The sequence below is a fragment of the Poecilia mexicana genome, unplaced genomic scaffold, assembly GCF_051168715.1.
Source record: "Poecilia mexicana isolate PSO_F unplaced genomic scaffold, ASM5116871v1 scaffold_9, whole genome shotgun sequence".
NCBI lineage: Eukaryota > Metazoa > Chordata > Actinopteri > Cyprinodontiformes > Poeciliidae > Poecilia > Poecilia mexicana.
The window spans coordinates 9,602,075-9,627,976 of NW_028263378.1; the positions used below are offsets into that span (position 1 = coordinate 9,602,075).

Sequence of the window (25,902 nt, forward strand, 5' to 3'; positions counted from 1 at the left end):
ATTAATACTTCATAATAAAATAACTAAAGTAAGAGTAAGAAGAACTCCTAAAAGTAATTTTCCCCCCAAGTTACTCAAGTAACTGCAACTGAAAAGTAATGTAATGTAACTAGTTACTACCAAGCTCTGCTTGCCATTCATCCTTCCATCCATTCATCCTTTCATGTTTTGTTGTAGACTTACCATCAAGAAACCACTTGCTGCATTCTTGCTGGTTGTGCAGGAGGCTCTACTTCTGCTTTTCAAAGATGTGCAGTTGTAAACTGTGCATCTGTTTGTAGCCATTTTCATGAGTGAGTGTAAACGTTGAATTGGGGGATTTATAGTGACAAGACGCCCTAAAACAGCTCATTCTGAAAGGAAATGACCAGACTAAAATCTCATGATCTAAGAATGATTTAGTGAATAAAATGTAATGAACATGTTTTGTATAGTCCGTAGATCTATTCCAACCTTTTCAAGGAGAAGTAGGTCACTTTTAAGTAATAAAATATGAACGTGCTGACCTCATTCAGGATATGTCTCGGAAATTGACGCCTAAGATGATGGCTCAGCACTATAAATCTGATGTATTTGCTTATAAAACTATTTAAAACAGTAAAATAAATGACCTGGTTTTGAATGTGAGACATGAGAACAAATGGACTAAAACCAAAACTGTAGGGCAGGAGTCTAGATTAGGTTGCACCTGTCTTTCGTTGTTTAATTTAGATTTTGGAGCAATTTCCAACAAGCTCCAAGCCGACAAAAAGAAACACACACGCGCGCGCGCGCGCACACACACGCGCGCACACACACACAAACATGCACACACACAGCCTCCTCCTCTCCACACAATCCAAGTTCCTTCCTGCTTCCTGTTCCGCTGTCCCTCGCACAGGAAGCCTGGCCATGCAGCGGGTTTCAGAATCAAACCCATGAGTCACAAAGTGGTAGATCTTGAGAATATGGCACAGAGCTGAACGCTGTGGGGGGTTTTTTTCTTGCTTTTTGTCCTGATCTCTAGCCACAATGGCCCTCTCATTGTTTCTTAAACAAATGCTCATGGGGTCTTTAACTCTTTGCACAAAGCTACATTTGTCCCCCACATGCGACCACCTGCTGACACTTGGCTCTGCTCTCTGGTGAGTGGGCTCCGTCCAGCTGGGAAGTCTGCTGACCAAATGCACCTGCTGGCTCTGACGTAACTCTGACTCAAGCAGAGAAAACATTAATTAATGCTGCTTTGCTTTAGAGCTAGTAGAACTTCACATGAACTAAATCAGCACTCACTAATTCAGCTGAGTATCTGTATCATTTTGGGAATGGTTTTTAGCCTCAGTTTTTAAAATTAATCTCCTGTTTGTCACTGTTATTGCTCACCAAAAAAACACTAACAAGTGTTTTTTTTCTAATTATTCCTCTGTACTCATTGCAGCAGGCAACTGTTGCTCTTAAAGCAACACACAATGAAGTTGTTGGGTTTTGCTGTCAGATGTTTGCAGTGGCCATTAAAAGTTTCCAGTAAATCCTTCCTTCATCCTCCAGACTGCTTTGTGTGTGTGCGTGTGACCACGTTTGCTGGAATGTCTGACGGAAAGGCCTTTTATTAGGCTCATCCATACCACCACATTATAGGCTCTGGTTGCCAGGCAACTGCAGGTTCTGCCTGGTTACCATGCCGATTGCCCATTCAGTGACATCTCTGGCCTGTTAGCTTCTTTTGGGAAATGTTTTTTTTTTTTTTCTAAAGGGGTTCCCCCCATTCAGCTCCTTCAAAACCCACAACCATTACCCACCCAAAAAAAGGTATTTACACCCCTTGAACTTTTTTACATTCCTACAAATTTTATAGGAACTCTAGGAAAATAAATATCCTGCATAATTTCACTTTTTTATTACTATTATTTAGTTTTGTTTTATTTAAAGTGGCAGTATTACATAAAGTCATGTTATACGGTTATTCCTTCATCAGAGACATGCCTGGAGCTTTGACTAAACGCTAGGTCTCACAAAGCACCACCTATTTCACATAGTTCTTCTTCCAGCCGAGCTTCTTCCTCACAGCTCCTCCAGACTAGTGGCAGCAACAATTAGCAGACACCTGGTGGAGCTGGTGTATCACAAGAACTACTTCTCAGTCCAAAGCTCCTAATAACGATTGAAAACAGCATAGTGGAAAGGTTTTGTTGTGACGACTTGCTGAAGGAGAGTCTTGGAAACAGTAGGAACTTCTTAAAGAGACAGAGACCAATTTCAAGTTATCAAATTGCAAATTTCTTTTAAAGGGGCGGTACTGTGTAACTTCCAGGCACATGTCGCCATTTTATAGCCCAATCAAGTTATCTTTAGTTTTAATAAAATAAAATATAGAAATCCAACATTACTTATAAGAATCAAAACGACACTCCAGTTATGTATCTGATGAGGGAATAACATTAAAACATAAAATAACATGATAGTCTTGTTTAAAATAATACATATCAAATTTTAAAGTTGTATCAATTCATTGATTAATTCAGATCCGAGTGCAACTTCTTCACTTAGAACTTGAATTACATCAACATTTTCTACAATAAACATTTCAATTTCAAACTAATTAAATAAAATGTTCATTTTTATAAGTTTGCATCTCAGAAATGACAAAAAATAAGTCTGTTTATGACAAATTTAAACCAAAACTGAAGTTCAAGAACTCCATTAACCTGTAATTTGGAAAAATAAACATCCTCCTCATCATTTCTTTATCTGTATACCGCAGCATTACGGAGGAATGATGGCCTGTTTGTTTACACTAACGCTCTGCTGCAGGACAGCTCAACCCGAGGCTGGACCACTTCCTGAGGCAACGCCCAACGAGCCCTGAGCCCAAAAGGTCACGATTGCATCCCGGTCCGGGGACAATATAATGACCCCACAGAGAGCAGCTCCAAGCAGCAGGAATTCACCAACCACCAGAACCTGACCTACATTCTGACCAATGTGGGTCAAGTTCACCACATTAACCTTTGACCCACAACAACATGCTGAGCTCCAGTGGATACATCAGGTGTTGTTCTCCTCAGATCCAGTAGGTTGACTTCACATCTAACACTCTCTGGCTCCCTGTGTTTACAATAGAAACCAGATATTTATATACACTGAATAAAAAGACAAACATTTTCTGAACTTAAATCAGATCCTGGTTGAGATAGATTAGGGGCTTTACAAAACATATTATATTTTCTTGCACAAAATAATTGTTAGACAAGACTTTAGTTTGGTCAGTTCTGTCTAATTTGATGTTCTTTCAGAATCTATTTTAGGGCTTCCTGTCACTTTAAATCCAAATAATCTGCTGTTGGCCACGGCCCTAAACTCAATATTTATAATCGCAGGTGAAAACAGATGTGCAATAATACAACTGTACATCTTTGAAAAGCAGAAGTAGAGCCTCCTGCACAACCAACAAGAATGCAGCAAGTGGTTTCTGGATGGTAATTCAACAAAACACACTTGTCTTTTCCAGCAGCCATTGTAAAACTTTTGGAGCTCCAGACCAAACGTGCTGGCGCTCCGTATGGGTTGCTAGATGTTGGGCTGGGCTTAGGTGGGGCTGCTATGTTGAATGAGACTTAATCAGGAAATTTTTGAAACTGCTAAAAAATAAAAAATTGTTTTTATTTTTCACAGACAGAACAGGCAACATTAAACAATTAAACATGTCTATAATGTAATTTAATATGCACAACATTTTGGATTAAAAAAGCAGAAGATTTAAAACAAACTTTAAAGTCCAAAACACGGATAAGAGATCTGTACAATATACACATAAAACCAATTAAAACCCATAAAACAATGCTTAAAGTTTTTGTGCTGGTGACACTTTAAGAGTCTGGCCAGACCAGATTATTCCTCCAGAGTAAAGCCTGGAGGAATGCGCGCCTGGCCTGAAAAGCTTCTCCGGCTGTCAGGGGTTTTATGACAGCAGAGTGATTAGGGCGTCCAAGAACTTGCTCCGATCCTCCGACTTCAGTTCGATTACTGTAAACAGAAACACACCGATAAATAAACTGTGAAAAGAAAAAAACGACAGAACACATCCATCACAACCCAGGTGGGTGTTTTCATGCGGCAGATTCCCTGGAGGAAACTGGGAAAATAAACGCTCCGAATGTTTGAGGTGGGAATGACTGGAAATAATCTGAAACATTTCAGAGGTGCTGAAACTGTCAGGATAACTCAGGAATTATGTCTTCTGTGGAGTTTAGCTTTTAGGATCAACATGAGACAATCCTGCCACCTAGTGTCCATAGAAAGAGATGAGAAAATTTAAGCCATATTATTTTTAGAATAAAAAAATGTTGGGAATAAATAAAAAATCTATTATTGCTAGAAGATTGTTTTTTTTATCTTTTTAGATAATTTCAGTTTTTTTCTTGCAAGTTTTTTACTTTTCAAGTACTTTTCAAACTCAAATATTCCAAGTTTATTTTCTAGAAAATGTCATCTTAATCTCAAAATGTATTTTTTTCTTGCAAATTTTCAACTTTTCTAACTCAGAAATTTCCAAGTTTTTTTCTAAGTTTCAGAATTTTTTCTACAAAATTTCTATAATTATTATAAAACATTGAGTTTTTGAGGATTTTTTTTCTATCTGCAATGGCCCAAAAAAGGGGAAAAAAATAATTTCAGCAGAAAAAAGAATGAAAAACAACAACAACAACAACAAAAATAGTTTGAACATCGAGACCTGCTGTGTCAATGTAGCCTTCATTATGGCTAAATATTTTATATTCTGCAAATAATGCATTATGTTCATGGATTTTATGTCCGTTTTAACGCCAAAGCAAATTAACTTTTAGTTTTATGAATTTTCTTCCTTGAAAACAGTAAAACAATGCAGGAATCAGCTGGAGGAATGATGTTTTTAATGATGCATATTAATGCACAGTGATTATAACTGAACAAGTGAGGCCTGCAGAGATTTAAATGTTGACTTCCTGGTTGAGTTGTTGATGCTCTGAGTAATTTTGGTAGACTGAGTCAGTTTGTTTATGAAGTAATTCCTACATTAACGAAGGGACGGGGTACATGGGACGGTAAATAAACGTCACTTACTCGACGTGTCAAAGTGATCATGAAGGGTTCTGGAGCTGGTGCTCTCTGCAGCTTTTTCAAAGGCCCGACCAAAAAAACTTCAAGAAAAAACAAACAGATCACGGTTGAGAATAAAAAGTTCTCAAGAGGCTTGAGGATTGAAAGCGGAAACTTACTTCTTCTTGTCTGACGTCTCTGACTCCGGAGGGATTCCCACAACGATAACGGTTCCCTTCTCCACGTCTTTAGGAGCAGCCATGATGAGAGGAAGCAGCTTGCAGCGTTTGTTCCTCGTCTGAACAAGCAGGACAACAAATAAACGAGCGGAAAGTCTTTAATGTCTGAGTCTCAGTGAAATTCAAGCACTTTTCAAGTACTTTCAAGGTACGTTTTCAAACTTTTCCATTACCAGACTTTGGAGATAAAAATTACACAAGTGATCTAAAAAAACATCACTAATATATGACATCATTTATTACTGTTTTTAATATTTCTCATGGTAGTTTTCTACAGCAGGAACAAAGTAAACTAAAATATAACAAAGTTTTATGTTTTGAAAAGTTTCTCTTGCAGCCTAAACACTAATTTAACAAAAAACCCAGCAATTTCAATAACTTTGTTTAATGTATAAAATATAAGATCATCAATAAGTCACTTAGCCATTAGGGAAAATAAATATTAATTACACTGAAACAGTCCAAACAAATCTTAAATTACCTTCCTGTGCAAATTAAAAGCTTGGACAAATGTAAAGAAATCCCAAAAGGTAATTAAATGTTGCTGTAACTAATTAATTCAAAATTCTTCACAGACTTATTATATATAGTGATGGCTGTGGGTAAGAAAGATCTCATGTAGCAGTCTATATTACAGCAAATCTGAAAAGCCTCTGACCAAATATGCTCTGTTTTTGTAAGAGTCTGTAGAAAGAAGGCTTTTAGCAAATAGAAGTAATTTTAACTGAAGTTTACTCTGATTTAACTTCAGACAGTGATAAAAACAAATGTGTCTGTCCTTTTAATATGAACATGAACACATCTGGTTTTAACTACAAATAACATTTCGCAAATTTAGGCTTTTCATCAAAAGGTTGGATTGCACTTTAATACAAAACTGTGCAGCACTTTCAAAGACTTGATAAAGAAATCAACCAGTTTACAAACCTTGAAAACACCTAATAGAAATTTGAGGATTTTGAAGGATTTAAAGCAACTGTGTGATCATTGCCTCCAGAATCAAACGCTGTGCGTACTCACCGACTGGACGAACGCCTTCAGCAAGTATTTGCAGAGCAGAGTTAGCGCCAGCGGTTTGGAGAAGAGCTTCACATCAGGTGTTCCCTTCATGGAAAAACAGAACAGACAGGAGTTTACCTGGGAATCTGCAGCTAGCGGAAACATCTTCATGGCGTAAGCAGCCGTACCTCCATGAGGTAGCAGTAGAGGAAGGGTCCCTGCGACAGGATGATGTTAGTGCAGATGCAGCTAGCGACAGTCTGCTGGATGGCGATCAGCTTCTTCTTCGCCAGGTCGATGCCTGATAGGAGACGATCCAGGTTGCTCCTGCACAAAACAATTGGAAGCAAATGAATGTGCTCCTTTATACATGTGGTATTACTATCGATGCAATGACAGATTATAGTTTTCTCTGAAGTATGGCCTGCTGATGCTAATTGTCACTCCTGCTGCAGATAATTATTTTGTATGCAGTGGTAAAACCAGCAGACCAAGCAGTCTGGAGCTCAGCTTAGGTTGCTAGGTGACGGGTGGAACTTTAGTGGGGTTGCTAGGTAACAGGCTGCCTTCACTGGGGTTGAGATCAACTCATTGCTAAAATGCGACTGCGTTATTTCTTTGGTTGTTTTTTTAGTTGAGACCAAAGTACAAAAACGTGCTAAATGTGAATTTTGTATGATAGGTCCCCTTTTCAAAATGTGCAACGGCAGCAGCAGCAGTTCTATTTTACAGAAAGGCAACAGCATTAAGGCGAGTTAGTACTGGATAGTGTGCGCACCGTGAGAGGGAATCGAGCGCCTTGATGAAGTTGTCGGTGGGGTCGTTCTCGTCCCGCTCCGTGCTCTCCAGCAAGGCGGCGGCGGCGTGAACCATGTCGCTGGCCAGGAAGCTGTTCTTAAACCCAAAGTGGACGCCAAACGTCTGAATTCGAATATCCTTCATTCTGTCAGTGACGGGAAAATATGAAACCAATGTTAGAGCTGGTAAAGGAACAGGTTGCTTCATTTGCACTTTTTAATTTGTTGTTTTCTTCTTCTATTGGTGCCATTTAGTTATTTCTATTTCGTTGTTGGCTTCGAGCTCACCCCATGGACCATTATCTAGTACATTATTGGTTATTTCTAATCTCCTGTGGAGGTTTAAAGACCTAAATTGTTTGGGTCACATGTAGATCTGTCACAATTAGCAATAAATCAATCAATCACATGACAAATTATAACAAGTTCAATAATTTCCATGTTCATGATTTTCCACCAAAAACTGGATGACAAAAGCCTTCAGTCTGGTGATTTGGCCTCAACTAGACCTTTATTTGAAGGACAAATTTGTTTACAGAGAATTCATAATTTATTTTATTTGTTTTGTTTATTTATTTTGGATATTTAAAATGTCTTCCTGTTCCAGTGTTAAATGTTCATTTGAGTGTAAAAGTTCATTGATCATTGAGAATGTGTTCTTGTATTATTTCGTAGATTTTATTACTTGAAAATGGTCTCAAAACAACAATATTATCATTTATTGCAATAACGTCTGGAACAATTTATCATCCAGAAAGATTTGTTATTGTGACACAGCGATGCACACAAGTTTTTTAACTTGTATACATACCCGTATTTATTAGACGATTCCTCAATGACGTCCCTGAGGTTCTCCTTGATCGTAATGTCCATTGACTTAAATTTTTGTTTAACTTGTCTCAGTGGTAGCCTGTAACAAGAAATAAAAACGCATACATTCAGAGCAAAACACAAAATAAATAATCAAAAAACAGGAAAACTCAGTATTGTTTCTACACAAAGCTCGTACCCCATGTCAGCCAAGAACTCCTGGAGTTTCTTTTGTCCTTTTAGGGTCCAAAGCTTGAAGCTGCATGCTGTGTAGTAGGAGTTGCAGATGCTCTCATACAGAGACCAGTGATGGTACAATGCCAGACGAAGGCTGAAGAAAAACGTTAAGAAAAACGTCTTATGGCTAAACAAGACAAAATCCAAGAATCTATAAGCAACACAGGGATTTCTGACATATAGTTAAAATAACAAAACCAAATTTAGTTTTACTCAGCAATTACAAAAGTACAATATCGGTATGAAAATAAAGCTAACACTTTAATGACTCCACCAGATGTTCAAGTATTTCAGCAGCTGCTATAGTTTCAGAGAAAATTAGCAAGGAAACATAAATAATTAGGATTTTTTTTGTCCCTCGCCAGAATATTTTTGCACTATAAAGTATATAAATCTTTTAGAAACATCATAAATAAGGTTACAGACTTGCACAAACCATAGATCCACATTACCTGTGCAAAAACTGATGCAGCTGAGGTAAACTAAAAACAAATTTATAGAGTTTTAAGTAAAAGAAAAAAAGAAAAATACATAGGAATTTTGCCTTTGGCACAGGTTGGCATCACCTACAAAACTGGAAATTTCCTGTTTTTACTTACTAAACTTATTTTTACATGTCTAAAACTGCTCTTTTTTATAGCCACATGTATTTTTTATTCAATTGTAGTAAAACAATAAGGAAATTATATGTTTGACTTCAATTTATTATTTTTTTCCTTTTTTGTAACTCAAGAGTAAAAAAAAGAAAGAAGGGGAAAAAAACAAATTTAAGGCAGATTTTATTGAAGAAAAAGAACTGAATGAAAACCTACAAAATTTCTATATATTTTTGGCACTATCAGAGCTCCATAAATGTCTGTATTTTTGCATTAGAACCTTTCGAGAAAGGTTGCATCAGCTTCTAGTCTGGCGTTTCCATGGATACCAGCCATGTTTATGTTTGACTGAGGGGCCTTAAGGAAGGATACTCGTATTCAAAGGAGATCCTCATGCAGTCGATGGACAGAGAGTTCTCCTCATCCTCGTTTCGGTGGTTGTGTCGGGAGACGTGGCGCTGCACCGTTGCGATGTCCGACACGTACTTCATGCTAAAACGAGAACATAAACTCTCTCTGAGAGACGCTTGGTGATACGTATCAAAAACCTTTTTCAAAATGCAGAGGCTGCTCTTACTGGGGGATTTTATCGTGAACCCACTGGTCTGTCAGGCCGATGATGGACCACCTGCAACAACAAATAACAGAGTTAACACACACTCTGCAGGGTGACGGGTCCAATATTGACCTACACTATGACTTCATGTTCCTACATCTTTCCCTCAGTAAAATTCAAGCACTTTTTAAATCATTTTCAAGGAAAGTTTTCAAACGTTTCCAGCATCAGACTTTGGAGATAAAAACAAGACAAACTGACTAAAAAAGAAACCAGTTTCAATTTACTATTATATAATATTTATTACTGTTATGAACATCTTTTGGTAGTTTTCCACTAATATAACAAAAATTTTTGTTTTGAAATGTCTCAAACACCAAATTTCACACCACCATTTGGTGTCAAATAGTGTGTTTATTATTTATTTCTGTTTCACTATTTATTGATTATTTAACGTAATTGCACTAAGAAGAGAACTATGCCGCAATTACGTTGTACGCTATACGGAAATGTATGACACTAATATTACTTAACAAAATAGTAAAAAATCCCCCAGTTCAAATAACGTTGTTTAATGTACAAAATATTATACAATCAATAAGTCATTGAGCCGATGATAAAATAGGGATGATAAACATCTATTAAATTGAAACAATCCAAACAAATTGTGTTAATTTGTTCAAATTAAATGATATAACATACAAAGAAAATTACAAAAAAAAAAAAAATCTCTAAAAAATGTTCTCAATATCATTTTCTGGAAATTAGAAAAAATAAATAATTTTGGTAATTTTAACTGACCTAAAACAAGAAAATGTTAGTCGCTTTAACTTCATACAGTGAGAAAAAAAAAAAAAAATTTATTAGGTGTCTGAAAAAAATCAGATTTCAACCATAAATGACATTTTCCAGTCACATGTTGCATTTTATTAAAAAACTGTGCCATTTAAATTTCAAGCACTTTCAAGGACTTCATACAGAAATGAAGCACTTTCCAAACCAGTTCAAGCATTTTCAAGCACAAGTATGCACAGTGACGTTCAGAGACAAACTCACCACAGCATGTCCTTCGTGTCTTTAGTCAGGACCCAGGCGAGCTCAAAAAACATCATGGCCGCCTGCGAACAGAAACGTCTCAAACATGGCTGCCACACATCCACAGGGCAAAAATGAATGAACGCTCACTATGAATTCACTTTTCTCTACAGTTCATCTTACTCACAGAGGTCCCGTGGTATTCGTACTGCTCATAGTCGAACAGGATCTCCCTCCTGTCAAACATTCAAATGACCCAAATTAATTCTTGGTAAATGAAAAAACTGAAACTTTAAAATGCTCGCTATCACTGTTTCTTCAGTCCTTCATCAGATCTTTTAATGCTGTGACAAATTGCTTTATCAAATTTTCTGGTTTTGAAGATTTAATTTTTGGAAAATCTGGATTTTTTTTCCCCCCACCAATACTCCTCGGGTTTCCATAGTTCAGAGTGACGTCAGGTGGCGGCCATCTTGTTTGAAAAGTATGTTTTTAAAATATATCACCCAGTTCTACGTAGCATAACTAAGAGTTTGTTTCACAGATAATCGGAGAAGATGAGAATCGACAAAGACGTGAAAGAGATTTGAGAAAACAGAAAATGGAGGTTGTGTCTTTATGAAACGGATCAACTGATCACCTTCTGGCCTCCCACTGCCTCTTTGCTCTCTGCCTTTCGATCCGCCTCTCGATGGCGCCCTGCAACAACACGACAACGGTCAGCTCCAGTCCTCAGCTCCGCCGCCGCCGACCGGACGCTCAGCTCACTTCATCAAATCTCCTCCGTTTGCCCGACGGCTCCGAGCCTTCATCGCTCTCATTCCCAGAGCCTTCGCCCTCCTCCTCCTCGTCTTCATCCCGGAAGATGTCATCGTACGTCGGCACGCCGAGGTCGTCGTTCTCTTTGATGAGCAGCTTGATCTGCAGAGGAGAAGACGGAGGATGAAACAAGAAGGACGCCATCATGTGATTTCCCCATTTGAGACAAAACAAAAAAGATTAGAAACAAAAGGAAGGAAGGAAGCAAGAAAGAAAGTAAGAAAGGAAGGAAAGGATGGAAACAAAGAAGTAAAACAGGAAGGAAGCAAGGAAACAAAGAAAGGATGGAAATAGAAGATGGAGTAGGACAGAAGGATTCAAGGACAGAGATAAGTAGAGAAGGATGGATCCAACAATTGAAGGACGGAGAACGTAATGAAGGAAACAAGCAGAAAGGAACTAAAGATGTAAGGAAGGAATGAAAGAGAGGAAAGAAAGAGACGAGGGGACAAAGTATCCAAGGAAGGCAGGAGGCTGGGAAGGAAGGAAACAAGAAGGAAAAACAATTTGTAAACAACAGGAGAGAAAATAAAGTCTGGAAATAGAAATTAACTCGTATGTTTTTGACCAGACTAGATAAAGTTTTGTACAAATTCAGGTCATTTAGCCAACAGAAATAAAATCAAGTCGTCAATAATCAGGTTACATCACCTGGGTGTCGTTGTAGACGTTAACGACGTCAACGGGCCGGTGGGTGTCGCAGATGAAGAAGATGGAGTCGCTGTCTGGCTGCAGCATCTCCAGCAGGTCGACGTTGGCGCCGCAGTTTATCAGAACAAAATATCGAAACTATAACACAAAGGAAAACAGTCCAGAGCGTCAATGGAAACTCAACATGGCTTCCTCCTGCAAAGGAACCTCCAGGTGAAACTCACCTGTTCTTTGTGCTCCAGGAAGGCGGTGCTGAGGTCCTGCCAGCCTGTAACTGGTACCAGAGTGTACTGGATCTGATCACAGTGAAACAGCGCCTAGAAAAGCCTCCCATTAATCCTCAAATAAACAATAATAATTTATCTTTAGACAAAACATCAGGCAAACCTACACATGCTAATCTGCTGATTCATACTAATACACTGATTGGTATGAATTGTAAGCCTGGCAGCTGCCAGGCTGTGTTTATTTTCAATCACTTTATTTTGTATTTCATTAACTCAATAAATAGTTAATTCAATATCTAAAAAGAAATCACTAATGAAAAAGAGCATAAAGTACAAACTTATAATATTTTCCCATCAATTCACATAAAAGAAAAGCTACTCAGCTCAGAAGACTATTACAAATATATTTCAAACACACAAAAATACACAATAAAACTTCAGTTTACTCAAAAATAATCACTTCAAAAATAATTTTACAATTTCTTTGAAAAGCAGAAACAGATTTAGATTGTTTTATCTCATTGTTAACGTTGTTTCGTAAACTGGCATCTGAAATGCTAAATTGAAATGCATCTATCCATCGTTGTTGCTCTGAATCTATTTTTTTTTTATTTCAGAACCATAAATTTGTCTTCTCTTTACAAAATTGTGTTGAATATTATTATGTATATGCGCTTTGTACATACATTTTAAAATATTTAATTCAATCAATTCATGAAGTTTCAATAAGCTTAATTGTACTAATACTGGATTTGTGTGATCTCTGAATCTATTTCCACTTTTCACCAAGTTCTTGCTATTGACGGAAATTTAAACATTGTTAATGTATTTCTGTAGTTGTTTTGTCTTTTGTTTTTTTTCATCATTTTTTCCTTTTTTGATTTGTGTATGGAAAAGTTACTCCACATTTAAATATGCACACAGCTTAAACATAATTTAAAAACAAACATATTTGTCAAGTCTTAAAACACTAAGCATGAGGACAGTCAGATTTCTTCATGTATTTGTTATCATGATATAAAGTTTAAGAAGGTGTCCTTTGTTATGACTACAGTAGCTAATTCAAGCTGACACGACTCTTCCCCTTACCTGCAGTATCTTACAGGCGCAGAGACCATCGATGTCCGCTGCAACCAGGAGGGCGACTCTCTAAATGCAAACAAAAGCACATAAAATTGACTATACACCGTCTAGCAAGCTTACCGCCTGCCGCTAGCTTAGTTAGCCAACAAGCAGTTCCGAAAAACCTACCTGGTTGGCAACAACTTCATAAAAATCCTTCTTTATGTCTGCGATAAACATGTTTAAATTGCGATTAAATACGAGACGAGCTTGATAAAAGTCCGTAAGACGCCTGAGTGGAGAAGCTAATTCAGCCAATTCAGTTTAGCTGACAAAAGTCAGTGTAACAGTTTCCACAGCCACAGACAGCTGTTGTGTTCCGCGTTAGAAATCTGGCGCCAACTGCACACGTCACGTCCAACCAATCAACGGCCAGGAATACAGCTACGTCAGAGCTCTCAGACCACGCCAACCAGGAACAAGTAAAATACACTGAAACAGTTATAAACAGATAAATGTACTTAATTTAGAAGTACTTAACTCAGTTAAATAATGCAAATGAACAAAGGAAATGAAATATAACACCTTTAAGTGTAATTTCTAACATTTTTAACTTAACAGTTAAGTGTTTAAAATATTCAGATGAAAAGTTAAAATTGGGCTTAATTGTACAAACTGTTACAGAAGAAATTAAATGAAATGTTTATTATTTTTGAACAAGTAAAATGTTAGATAAAAATGAAATAAGAAAACAAAAAAAGTCAAAATAATAAACATAAATTCCATAACTGTTCCATGTCTGAATTTTTTTTGTCCCAATTTTATACAAGCAAATAAAATACACGATTGGACAGCTTTAAAATGCAAAATTCCTTCATAGCACCTGCATATTCAGTGGCTCTTAAATGTGCATGATCAACTCTATCATGGCAACTTTCTATGATGTAGAAAAAATTATCTGTTTTAATTTTTTACTGTAATAAATGTGTTTTACTTCAATTGAACAGGAAAATTGTCCCAATATATGTGAAAAACATTTTAAATTGATGTATGAAAAAAACCTGCCAATTTAACAGTGCATATGATATACATGTACATATTATTTGTAAAATGTAGAGTTTTAGTCACTGACCAAAAGACAAAAAAAAAAAAAAGACATTTAGACAGTTTTTGTAATAGATGCATCTCTGGTTTTAATTTTCAGTTAATTACCAAAAAGGAAAATATGCAAACACCAGGACTATTTCCCCAACACAGTAAAGTGTTCATTGAAAGCGTCACAACATGAAGAAAAATAAAAATTAAAAACAAAAAACAGGACATTATCTCAGAATGTGCAGCTACATCTGGCTGTGATCCTAAAGCTAACAAGCAGTTCTATGAATAATCCCGTTTCCATTGATCCAATACAAAACACATGAACTGAAAACCACAAAAAGCCTAACAAATGGACGGGAGCCGTGAGTTAAATTAGATACTGTTCAACTGTAAAACATGCACAATTTTATCAAAATCAAGAAGCCTAACATATAAAACCAAAGTGCCTTAGAATACGAATCTTAATTTAATAATCACCACATGTAAAAAAAAAATATATTTTCAAGTAAAGTCAAACATTCCATGAAATTAAATATGCTAGTATTTCGATTTAAGGTCTGAAAGTGAGGTTTGTCCCTTTAATGTTAGGACATTCACGTTTGACTCCATCAAAAATAACATTTGATAATTTTTATTCTGAGGTAAAGAAAGGCAGCATGCCACATGGAAACACAGAGTTCTGTACATGTAAAATACCAGGGTGAGCTCATGGTGCGAGGATCTGTAAAGTAACGTGGTAAACAAAGGCACAAAGTCACTCATTTTCTGACAAGTCTGATCGGAGTGCAGTGATTCTCTCAGACGTGCTTAGAACCTGCAAACTTTGGCTGGTTTTACACAGACGGTAACAAGAGGTCCAACACAAGAAAAACAATTAGAGTAACAAAAAGGCCAACAAAATTAAGCAACAGCACAAAAACGTGACAGAAAAATAATAAAAGTAACAATAAAACTGGACAAAACAAAGCAAAAAAACACAGGTTAACAGTTTCCTGTTTTGAAAAACTAAAGTAGATGAAAAGTGAGATTTTCATTTTGGCTTTTTGCAGCACCTGACCAGCAGGAGAGGTCCAACCTCTGTTGGGTCCAGTACAAAGATCTGGTTCCACAGCAGGCATGGGTCGGCTAGTGGTATCAAGATATGCAGAGGTTAAGGAAACAAAAAGGTTAAAAACTGATTGTTTAAGTGAGAAGTCAGAGAAAGTGCTGGAGCAGATGGAATAACTCAGTTCTGCCCTTCTCCAACCTGTTGCTTTGCACTGCCAGTCAGCTGGCTGACAAAACATTTCTCTGGTTGCAGCAAACACTAAAATAAAAACTAATTTTTGTGGTGTGGAAACCAACTAATTAGCCCCAGAGCAGATAGCCTGACTAACGTGTAAGCACATTTACTTGAAAATCCATACTAATTTTTTATTCAACATTTCAGCAGGACTATTAATTGTTGTTGTTTTTTTGTTTGTTTTGTTTTTTAAATATGAAGAAAACGGATCATAATTAAATTTTTTTGTGTTAGATTCTCGTTTATTACATTGAAATTGTAGTGTTTTTGCATAAAGTTGTCACATTATGCAAATTTACCGACCCATGCCTACTACCAAAAACTAACTCAAGGAGCATTTCTCTTCAGCTTCAAGAAACCCCCCCCACAATTCATTCATAAAGCCAGCTGTCAACAAAAACCAGAGTTATAGTAAGTGTTGGATTCACTGAAACAAGGAAAGGTTTCCCTCACAGTCCCTTTACAGTCATAAAACCCTGTAACAATATGATCCATTGGGCTGTTCAGCTAAAGCAGAGACTAAAGTTAAACTACAGCAGGCACTATAGTAACTCTGAAGCACAGCGTGGTGCTGCTACATTTGCTTGTTGTACTAAGAGTTTGGCACACGAAGCCAGAGATTAAACACAAACAAAGCAACAGTGAATGATGAACATTCAAGAAATACTAAAGCAAAACAGAAAGATTCAAAGCAACACAAACAAAGGCAGCAATAAACGAGACCTGCTGACGAAACAAAACGGATGGATAATAAAAGAGTGCGACTAATTTTGAGTCATCAATTATTCAAGAAACCAACTACTTTTGTGGCTTAAGTCTTAACGAATGAAATGTGCATCAATCTGTGGCTGAAAACAGTCCCAGCGCTGCACTACTTATCTAAATCACAAATCTACCTTTGAAGGAAACAAACTACTAAAATTACTTTCCTCCCATTTCCCTTCCTTTTCACATAAAATGATTCCTATAATTCAGCTCTGCTTACACTAGATTCTCACGTAACAATATCACATTACGGAGCAAATGGACATAAAAAAGTATGAAACATAAGTCATGATTTTTCTTTTCACTGCTTTTCTAAGCAGATGCACAATCACGTCCTTATCTCTAACAGTCCTGTCTATAAAACCTGTTAATCTATGACTGATGATGGCAATAAAAAAACAATAATGACTGATTGAGGTCATTTTCAATGGGAATATGTCAACAGGATGAGCACTGGGGAAGTAAACACTGATAAAGAAGATGGATTTTTCCTCTCCCAACAAAACCTCTCTTTCGTTAGAACAGTTTTACTCGAGGATTAAAAAAATCAATAATTCAATACAAAACAGGGAGTAGACAGCCAGACCATTAATGTGATTGGAGATGTTTTTGTTGAGCTTTGAGCTAATAAAGAAAGAAAATGATTTACTTTAACAATAATCCTTCCTTTCTCTGTGTCTGAGTTAAATGAAGGAGAAGACATTTCACTGCATTTCTCCTGGAAATCCTCACTGGGCAAATCACCACCCTACTGAAATTCAAGAAACAGGCTTTACAAACATTATCTTTGTGTTGAAGCAACAAACCTGAACAGAAAATGATGATATATGTGTCTTAAAGAGAAGATGTGGAAAACGCTAGCTAAAAAGGTCCCAGTTGCTTTTAGATCAATTTACAGCATGTCACTGTCCTTAAAGGAAAAAAAAATACTTTCACAAAAAGTTGGCAATATCCTGCAAATTTTCAGGGTTGTGCTTTGGCTACTTTGAGTCAGAAATGATGAACAGAGAAAAATCTGAGCATAATGTTTCTGATCCTGATTGTTCACTGCAAAAGCACCAAATCTTAAGAATTTTCTTTGTCTAGATATCTTAGTATACTTGAAATAAGTTAAAACTATCTTACAAGTAACTTTTCAGCAAGATATAGGAGCTTGTTTTAAGTCAATAATTCCTTATTGTTGATCAAAATATGCTAATTCCACTGGTCGATTATTTCACTTATAACATGGAAAAAATTTTCCATGTTATAGAACTAGTAATTGTTCATCAATAGTAAGCAATTATTTATTGAAAACAAGCTTCTATATGTAGCTGAAAAGTTACTTGTAAGTTAGTTTAGTCTTATTTCAAGTGGACTAAGATATTTGATTGGAAACTAGATCAAAAATACTTGGTAAGTTTTTGTGTTTTTGCAGTGTTGCAACCACTTCAATACCAGAAGACCACTGAAGTAGATTCAAAAGATCTGCATTGTTATGGAACAGACCCTTAAAACCACAAATCTTCTACTCAGTCAAGAATAAAGACTAATGGAAATAAATTAGATCTAGTGTCTGCATATCTGCTTATTTAAAAAGTTGCAAGATAAACAATCAAGTCACCAAATAATGGCTAATGCAGTTAAGCTTCTACTGCAGTGGTTGTGTAGTTAAATTGGCTCAGTTGTTGTAACCTGAAGGCACAGAACTGGGCCAGGTGGAGACTCAAGTCGAACCATGAAACTAAAATATCCGGTATGTTATGACACTTTTCAGTTTGCCTAATAGAACTGTTGATGATTTGGTAATCAATTCATTCACAATCATAGAAACTTCAAAAGCTGCAGCGGTAATAACCAACAATAAATATAAACACTAACAAAGTTTCCATCCCAGTCATTCTGAAAACCGTAACTCCACGGATCTCCTTGTAATCCCATGGAAAGCGTTCAGGTCGCAGCGGCTCTACAGAGGCAAGAGGAAGGTGGAGTTGGCCAACTTGCGCTCCTGCGCCACGGGGACAGTCTCTCTCTGACGGATCGGTCTGTGGGAGTCCGGGTCCTGAAGCGGAGGAAAGTGCTGCCTGTAGCAGAGCCAGGCGAAGGCCAGACCCAACATGGACCCGACTAACACATCTGCATGGAGGACGAGAGCGACGAGTCAGGCTGAAAATCACACTTTGCTTGTTTAATTTATAACTTCCTGATTTTGTCAATGATTCCCAAGTTAAGTCTGAACAGTCTGAAGTGCTTCCTCTTCAGCCTCAGAAAAACCTTTTGTAAAAACCAGATCAGTGCATTTATGTTTGCTTATTGTAACTACCTTTAAGGGTTTATGCTTTTATTTTGGTAACTTTCTTATTGAGGTAGCTATAGTTAACATAAAACATAAAAAAAAGAAAGCAACTAAATTTTAGCTTCAGTTGATAAGGGAACAAAGGAACTGGGATTGAAATCTGTGATTTCTGTGTTAATGGAAAGGATTGTGCAAATGTGATGGGCTGTGGATAATAATGGATGGTAAAAACAGCTGTAATTTTTATTTCTTGTTGTCCAACTCTTACGTAGGTTGATGAACATATGTACGGCTTTAATAAATCATTATTTAACTATCACTTCTGGCTTTCTCAAAATTTACTGGATGCTACAAAAATGTTTTAAACCTTTTTTAATATTAAATATTGAATCATTTCTCATTTATGTTTCCCATTTAAAAAAAAAAGTAAATACTGAAAATCAAGCCGTTCTAATTCATCTTTAAGAAGCTTGATTTGTCTCGCTAGTATTATAAAAGAAAAGCAAAAACAAGCATTTTTTAAAATAAAGGTGGTTGAAATCCATCTCAAATAATTAAATAAACACTTGATCATTTACAAAGCTTAATTACATGTTCAAACTAAGGCTGGACCTTACAGCTGAAAAGCATAACACAATATGCGTTTCATATAGTTGAACTGATAATTATTGACTAGCTTTTTGTTTAAAATATCTGAAATTCTGCCAAACTGGTGACATGACTTTTCCTGTTTTATCCACAGCGTCATCTCCAGTTTTGGAACTTGTTTTCTCCTTCCACTCCATACCGTTGTATTTACCTACAATACTTTTTTAAAAGGTTTAGTGTAATGTTATTCCCTGAGTATCAGTTTCAGAAGCACATGTTGAAGTTATACTTTCTAGCCCAGAAACTCTGACCTTGCCAGTGGTGCTTGTAGTCGCAGGTTCTGGAAAGAGCGATTACAGCTGCGATGAGCAAAGGCGTGAGGAAGGCACATAGCCGCCATGCTCTGCCTTGGCCAGCCGGACTGAAGCAGCGCAGCTTTCCTGCGATGTACAGCGCTGTGAAACCCAAACCTGCAAAAGCAACTGAGGGGGGGGAAGAAAAAAGAAATGAGAAATGCCAGTTCTTTCTTTGGCATTTTGAGTAACCATGGCGACATAAGAAAAAAACGAGCCAAATTCAAATCAAAACAGATTCTAACTGACACTGTCTTGTGTCAGACTCAAAACAGAAGTAGAATAATCACCATAGCAACAGAACACTGAGGAGGGCAGAGGTGTAGAGAACTACAGAGATGCCATCTTTATACAGGAACACTTACTACAGACAAGATGGCAGAAAGAGCAAAGGAAGTAAGTTCCTTATGACTCTTGAAACCTAAACTGACAACCACTTTGTGTGTGTCAAAATAAGAGCAACACATACCCGACAAAATAAAAGCCTTCACATTTTTCACAACAGGTATTTGGTGTTTTGGGCATCATATGACTGGTTTAAACCAACCACTGTTACACAAGGGATTAATGAGGCCTTTTAAAATGAAGCTTATGGAAAATTTCAAAATAAAAGCCTCAATATTTCTCTTATTTCACTTGTTAAGCAAGGCTAAAATAATGCTAAAATGCTTATGTTTTTGAACAATAACAATATTTGTTGTTAATCTGTTGCTAAGAGATGACCATGTTTTCTGGTAGCGAAGTGCCACGAAGTGAACTTCAGATTTTTACTTTTGCAAAATTTACTAACCGTAAGTTTCTTGTGTCTAAGCAGACAAGATTTTTACTTTTTTACTTTTGTGTTAAATGTTTATATTTACCACCAATGACAAAAAAAGAAACATTTTCATTTTTATGCAAAATTTACTTGTTAAATAGTAAGTACTGTAAGATGAGCAGTATTTCAAAAGAGCAGAAGAAATCTTATGTTTTTTGAACAATAACAATATTTGTTGTTAATCTGTTGCTAAGAGACGTGGGCATTTTCTGGTAACCAAGTGCCATGAAGTAAACATCTGATTTTCAATTTTGCAAAGTTTACCAACTGTAATTTCTTGTGCCCAAGCAGACAAGCAGTATTTCAAAAGGGCTTATGTGTCATAAATAATATTAGTTATTAATTTGGTGTTAAGAGGTGAGCATATTTTTCTTTTTTCTGGTAACGAAGTACCACGAAGTAAACATCTGATTTTTACTTTTGTAAAAGTAGAAATCAGAAGGCAGTGCATTAACATTAGCAGAAACATTACCAGTGCACTGCGCCCCACTAGCAGTCTAGCAGTAGCCTTTTCCCTAAAATAAGCTTTTCAGCTATTATTTCATCTATTAGCCATGTTTAGCACAATTAATGGAGGAAGTCAATGTAAGACAACATGCTAGTGAAGCCCTACATGCCACTGGTAGCTTTTAGGTTAACATTAGCATTTTGGCTATTTTTAGCAATACACTGATTTTAACTTACTGAATAGAGTAAGGAATACGTTTTATACAACTATTTTGGTACCAGCTCAATCAAAATGCTGCTTACAAGAGGAATGTCCGCTGGGAAAGCTTTTTCGTCCCTCTATGACAACATCTGGGTCACCGCTGCAGCGCAGCTCCAAGTTCATCTGACCGTCTGGGAAACAGCGATAGAAGAAATCTGGCCTCGGCCTGAAGGGAATAAAACCAGAGGCGGGATGATGTTTTCATTGGCAGGCGAACTAAAAACTAAAAACAACTGCAAAACTTTGCATGATGTTGAGCCGTTTTACCTGCCAACAACAAGTTTGATGACATTGGTAAAAACTCCATTGAGCACCAGAGTCAGAGTCACAGCTGGAGGAAACAGAACCGAGTCATGAAAAACATACGTCACCTCAAACAAGAAATGAGTCAGGAACATGTTTGTAGGAGTTTATTTCTCACCCAGAGAGGCTTCTCTCAGATCGCCATGCTCAGACTTTCTCAACAGATTAAAAACCACGATTATAATCAGGGGGGTTAAAACAGCCACACTCTGAAAAGAGCAGCAGTCAATTTTAGAAACTGAACATCATTCTGCAGGAATAAAACTTCTTCAACCATTATCATGTGGCCGAACTTTCAAAAACAGGTCAACCATGATGTTAAAAACAGGCAGAAAAAACTAAATATAATTAAATTGAGCATTTTTTCCACCTAAAAATAAAATATTACTGTCACCCATCAATAAAACAATATTGATGGGTACAATTAATTGCACAATAAATTAAAATGAGCTGGATAATTTAGATTCCGATTAATATTTTTGAAGGGCATTTTTGTTTATAGAGACGTCATAATACATTTTATTTATGGTTTTGGTTGTGTGAGATTTTTATTTCCGTTTTATTTGTGGTTTTTGGTTGATCTATTTTGGATTTATAAAATATATATTCCAGTTCCAGTGCCCAGTGGGTTTTTTCATCTTTACAAAATTAAAGTTTATTAGTCTTTGATAGGGCAGGTTTGCATTATTATGCCATTATCAATATATTACCTGAAAATGGCCCTAAAACAACATTGTTGTTGTATATCACAATATTGTATGGTACAATTTATCATTGAAATTGTTGAATTTTTGTGTTTTGATTTTGTTTGTGTCTTAAGGTACTTTATTATGCCTTTTTGTAATGTTTGTAATAGCATGGTTTTATTGTAATGTTTGTGGTGTGGACCACAGGAAGACCCTTAAACAAATAACCAAAACCTTGTAACCTTTGTTACAGGTCTACTGTCAATTAAACTCTAACTGGTTTACAGTAAAAAGAAAGATCACAAGGCGTTTAATTGAACAAGTAAAGGATAAAAATGTACAACACACTTCTGGGATTTGTGTTTACTAAAAATGTAGCACAACTTCACCATTATGCTCCGTTTTGTTTTGGTCCATCACAAAAAAATTCCAATAAAATCCATTTCAAGTTTGTGTTTGTAACTTTCTCATATGTACAAAAGTTCAAGGGTCATTACCATGTTACACCCCAATATAAAGTATATTTAGGTGTTCTAAAAAAACATATACATATAACATATAATAAAGTATATTTACTGTTTGTAGGGATACATACAAACATGAGAGGGGTTGGTACGTGGTCCGACTCCACACGATGGAACTTGTACAGCCACATCTCCTCGGCCTGGATCTCTCGGTAGAAAGGAGGGAGCTGCTCCGTCACACTAACAGAACCACAAACAACACCTGCGTCTCAGAAGACGGGTCCATAAAGCTGAACTGTAAACTACACTATGTCATCAACTGCTGTGATGTTAAAAAAGAAAAAAAGGATAAAACTTACAGGAACACAAACAGAAGAGCAAACCGGATGGAGATTTCCGACAGGAAACCTTGCAGCAGCCTCCTCTTCATTTTGGTTCTTGGTTTGGACTTCAGTCAACAGCAAACATCATCCTGCCACTTCTTTACTAAATAAGGGTTAACAAAAGACAAAAAATACTCAAAAGGATTATATAGGAGATTATAGGAGATCATTATAACTATTTAGTAGCACTCTGAGACCAGATTACAATCATCTTAAATGAATATAAGATGGCATACATTTTCAAAATTTTCCAGCACCACACTTCTGAGATAAAAACAATACAAATGAACTAAATAATACAGTTTCAATTCATTATTATATATAATATAATTTATTACCATTATTAATAATGTCTTGTGACAGTATTTAACATTCTACAGCAGGGACAAGGTAAACTAAAGAAACAAAATTTTATGTTTTGAAATGTCTCTTGTACACACGAGTTTTCTGGCAAATAATTTTGGTCTGACTTCACTTCAGGAAATGAAAAAAAAAGTGTATGCATCTTTTTATTAGGTATATGAAAATATCAAATTTCAACTGTAAATATTGTTTTACAAATTTAGGCTGTTAATCAAACCTTAGATTGCAAAACTATTGGTGAAAAAAAAGCTTTCAAAGCTTCTTAGAGTTTTTTCAGTAACTGATTTTAATCATTGAGAATGTTGTTGAATTTCACTGAAACCTGAATAAGGAACTCCAAAAGCAAACAGTGCAGCAGACCTGTTTGAGCCATTTCCCACAGAGGCCCTAGACATAAGCTGGAAGTAATAAAACATGGCTTTGTTGTATAATATGGAGTTGCTAAAAAAAAAGTGGCGTGGAGGAGTGATAAAGTACATAAAGGCAGAAGGAGTTGGGGCAAAACAGAGGCTTCATATTCATAGTTTGGAGCTAAAAACGATCTTTGAGATTTTTGTTAAATAAAAATCAACACAGTGACAGACAAATATTTTACTTCCACTTAAAACAATGCCTGTTTCCATTTTAATTTCAACGTTTTTAAGCTAAATGGAAAAATGTAAAGACAAAATAGAAACAAGACCTTTGGAGAAGATACTAAAGATACATTTTTGATTGGTGTCAGACTCTAAAATATAAAAGCAGAGCAGATCAGCAGCCACTGACAACATCTGCCAACTGGGGGTAGCAGGTGCAAATACCACCAATTAATGACTAAAACTAAAATTTATGTGTTATGTTATGTTGCATGTATCAGTCTAGGTTATTAAATTAGTAAAAGTTGTTTTAAAGCAGTTTAGCAAAATTAAAATCTTCTCATAAAATGTTAGATACAACACTAAACATTCATCTTTTAATAACCAAACTTTCTGCTTTCCCTCTGATTTTATGGTAGACGTGATCACATCTGTCTACTGACTCACACACTGAAGCAGATCCAAATCAGCTTTTGGTAATATTCCTCAGAGATTTTAGTTCATGTTGACTTAAAAATATCTCAATGCTTTGATCGCACCAGGTTCTGACCCGCCCATCTCAGTGCTGCAGCTGCAATCCAGACTCATCAGACCAGGGGTGTTTTTCCTAATTTGTTTTTGTCCTATTTTGGTGAGTCAGAGTAAATCAGCCAGAGTTTCTGGTTCAAAAAAATGAAAAGTGATTTTAGAATAACAGACGCATCAAAGGGATAAATACTTTAAGTTTCTAGTATTTAAAACCAATATTTCCATGGCTGATTGCAATTTTTGGAAATCAGAAATATTATGTTTTTTTGTTGTATTTGGACAGAAAAGTTTTTCAGTCTTTTTAATATTCTTTTTTGTTTTTAATAAACAGGAATGATAATTTTCCCTATTTCTGATGGAAAGTAATATCACTTCACTACATAACTGAAATGCAAGAAGAGCTTGTTTATTTTTCTGTAACTGAGCTGGTGACATGATTTGAGCAGTAAGTCCAGTTTAACCTGCTGGCTGTATGTTTTACATTTGGCCTTTCCCTCCGGTGGCTTTTAAGCACTAACATAAAGAGTTATAATGATATTTAAGTACAGAAGAGATCCATTGTTGTTGGTCTTAACTCTCTGCTCTTACTGGTTGAAAGCTTGCTGTTATTAATCCCGTTCGTGCTGCCCACAGATTAATTTCCTTGGTAAACCCTTTGCCAATAAACAATTTTAAAAGAGTGGGAAAAACCGGATTATTTACTGGCTTGTCGATATTTTTATCTGCCTTTATGAAAACACGTTATAACTTATTCACAGAAGTATTGTCGATAATGTGAATTGAATATGTTAAATCGTTGTCAGGAAGTGCATTTGGGATTTTTCTCAGCGGGTTTAGCAGTTTATTTACACTTATGTATAAAATATGCTACATTATACCCCGTCTTTCCTCGCTGTCTAAAACTAAAATCTGACACAAAGGCCAACATGCTGCACCTGTAAACCCTCCACATCCAGGTGAGAGTGTGATTAAAATATGTAACTTCACTAAATACATATTTAGGTAATTGTAAAATCAAACCAATCTCCAAACCAAAACCTGTCAGGATAGAGAAACATCAAATAAATATAAAAAAAATCAAGTAGAAGCAAATCTGTAATAAGCTAAGCTAGCATTTGTCAAACAACAATACATCCTTCATCTGATTCATTTCCGTGTTATCATAAAGAAGCAGAGTGTCTCAGTTACTAACCTTAAACAGGCCGGAATTCAACTCTCCATACTTGATTTAACGCGTTAATTTACACAAAACGAGCCTCGGCATCCCTCTTTTCCTGCAGACACTGGAGGTATTTGAAGAAACAGAGGTGTCACGGAAGAGGGTAGCTGCAAGTGAAACTAACGGCTAAAACTGACACTTCCGGTTTGTAGTTTCATGATAAAAGTCCCAGAGAGAGGCAAACATAATTGTTTTTGTCTTATTATTATTATTATTATTATTATTATTATTATTATTATTATTATTATTATTATTAAGCATATTAACAACAATAATTATGATAAGATATATTATTATTATTATTATTTCTTTACTTAATTTTAGTTGGGGGGGTTTTTTCCCCAGTTTCTTTGTTCAATAGAGTCAGCAGTCACTGTGAAAGTTTTCGTTGTTGTTGTTAAAACAGGTACA

At 36.2% G+C, this 25,902-nt stretch overlaps 2 protein-coding genes across 3 annotated transcripts; both read right to left on the minus strand.

The window, feature by feature from the left end:
• Window positions 1–3,605: 3,605 nt before the first annotated feature.
• Window positions 3,606–13,670, minus strand: cdc45 (CDC45 cell division cycle 45 homolog (S. cerevisiae)). The gene is made up of 18 exons (XM_014993599.2): window positions 13,273–13,670; window positions 13,111–13,170; window positions 12,019–12,111; window positions 11,795–11,932; window positions 11,093–11,245; window positions 10,965–11,023; window positions 10,512–10,560; window positions 10,346–10,407; window positions 9,311–9,361; window positions 9,106–9,225; window positions 8,100–8,231; window positions 7,902–8,000; window positions 7,072–7,236; window positions 6,482–6,620; window positions 6,315–6,398; window positions 5,235–5,353; window positions 5,080–5,156; window positions 3,606–4,002 (listed from the first exon to the last, which is right to left on the minus strand). The coding sequence occupies exons 1-18, from the start codon at window positions 13,321–13,323 to the stop codon at window positions 3,938–3,940; spliced, it is 1,716 nt and encodes a 571-aa protein (XP_014849085.2). The 5' UTR covers window positions 13,324–13,670; the 3' UTR covers window positions 3,606–3,937.
• A 580-nt stretch (window positions 13,671–14,250) lies between these two features.
• On the minus strand, window positions 14,251–25,620 carry plpp5 (phospholipid phosphatase 5). 2 transcript variants are annotated; one of them, XM_014993602.2, is made up of 8 exons: window positions 25,465–25,620; window positions 22,783–22,909; window positions 22,555–22,663; window positions 21,392–21,482; window positions 21,238–21,301; window positions 21,012–21,136; window positions 19,403–19,573; window positions 14,251–18,343 (listed from the first exon to the last, which is right to left on the minus strand). In XM_014993602.2, exons 2-8 carry the CDS (start codon window positions 22,851–22,853, stop codon window positions 18,174–18,176), a joined length of 801 nt encoding a protein of 266 aa, XP_014849088.2. In that variant the 5' UTR covers window positions 22,854–22,909; window positions 25,465–25,620; the 3' UTR covers window positions 14,251–18,173. The 2 variants fall into 2 exon arrangements, with proteins under 2 accessions (XP_014849088.2, XP_014849089.2); XM_014993603.2 differs by having other exon boundaries at window positions 22,783–22,904; window positions 25,465–25,617.
• Window positions 25,621–25,902: the final 282 nt, after the last annotated feature.

Coding starts and splice junctions, on each gene's coding strand:
- cdc45 (XM_014993599.2), bottom strand. CDS start 13,323: ATGTTTATCGCAGACATAAAGAAGGATTTTTATGAAGTTGTTGCCAAC. Junction 8,001..8,099: donor GAGTTCTTGGCTGACATGGG/GTACGAGCTTTG, acceptor TTCTTGTTACAG/GCTACCACTGAGACAAGTTA. Junction 4,003..5,079: donor TGATCACTTTGACACGTCGA/GTAAGTGACGTT, acceptor TTCTGTTTACAG/TAATCGAACTGAAGTCGGAG.
- plpp5 (XM_014993602.2), bottom strand. CDS start 22,853: ATGAAGAGGAGGCTGCTGCAAGGTTTCCTGTCGGAAATCTCCATCCGG. Junction 21,137..21,237: donor ATCAAACTTGTTGTTGGCAG/GTAAAACGGCTC, acceptor TATTCCCTTCAG/GCCGAGGCCAGATTTCTTCT. Junction 18,344..19,402: donor CTACAAGCACCACTGGCAAG/GTCAGAGTTTCT, acceptor TCCTCCATGCAG/ATGTGTTAGTCGGGTCCATG.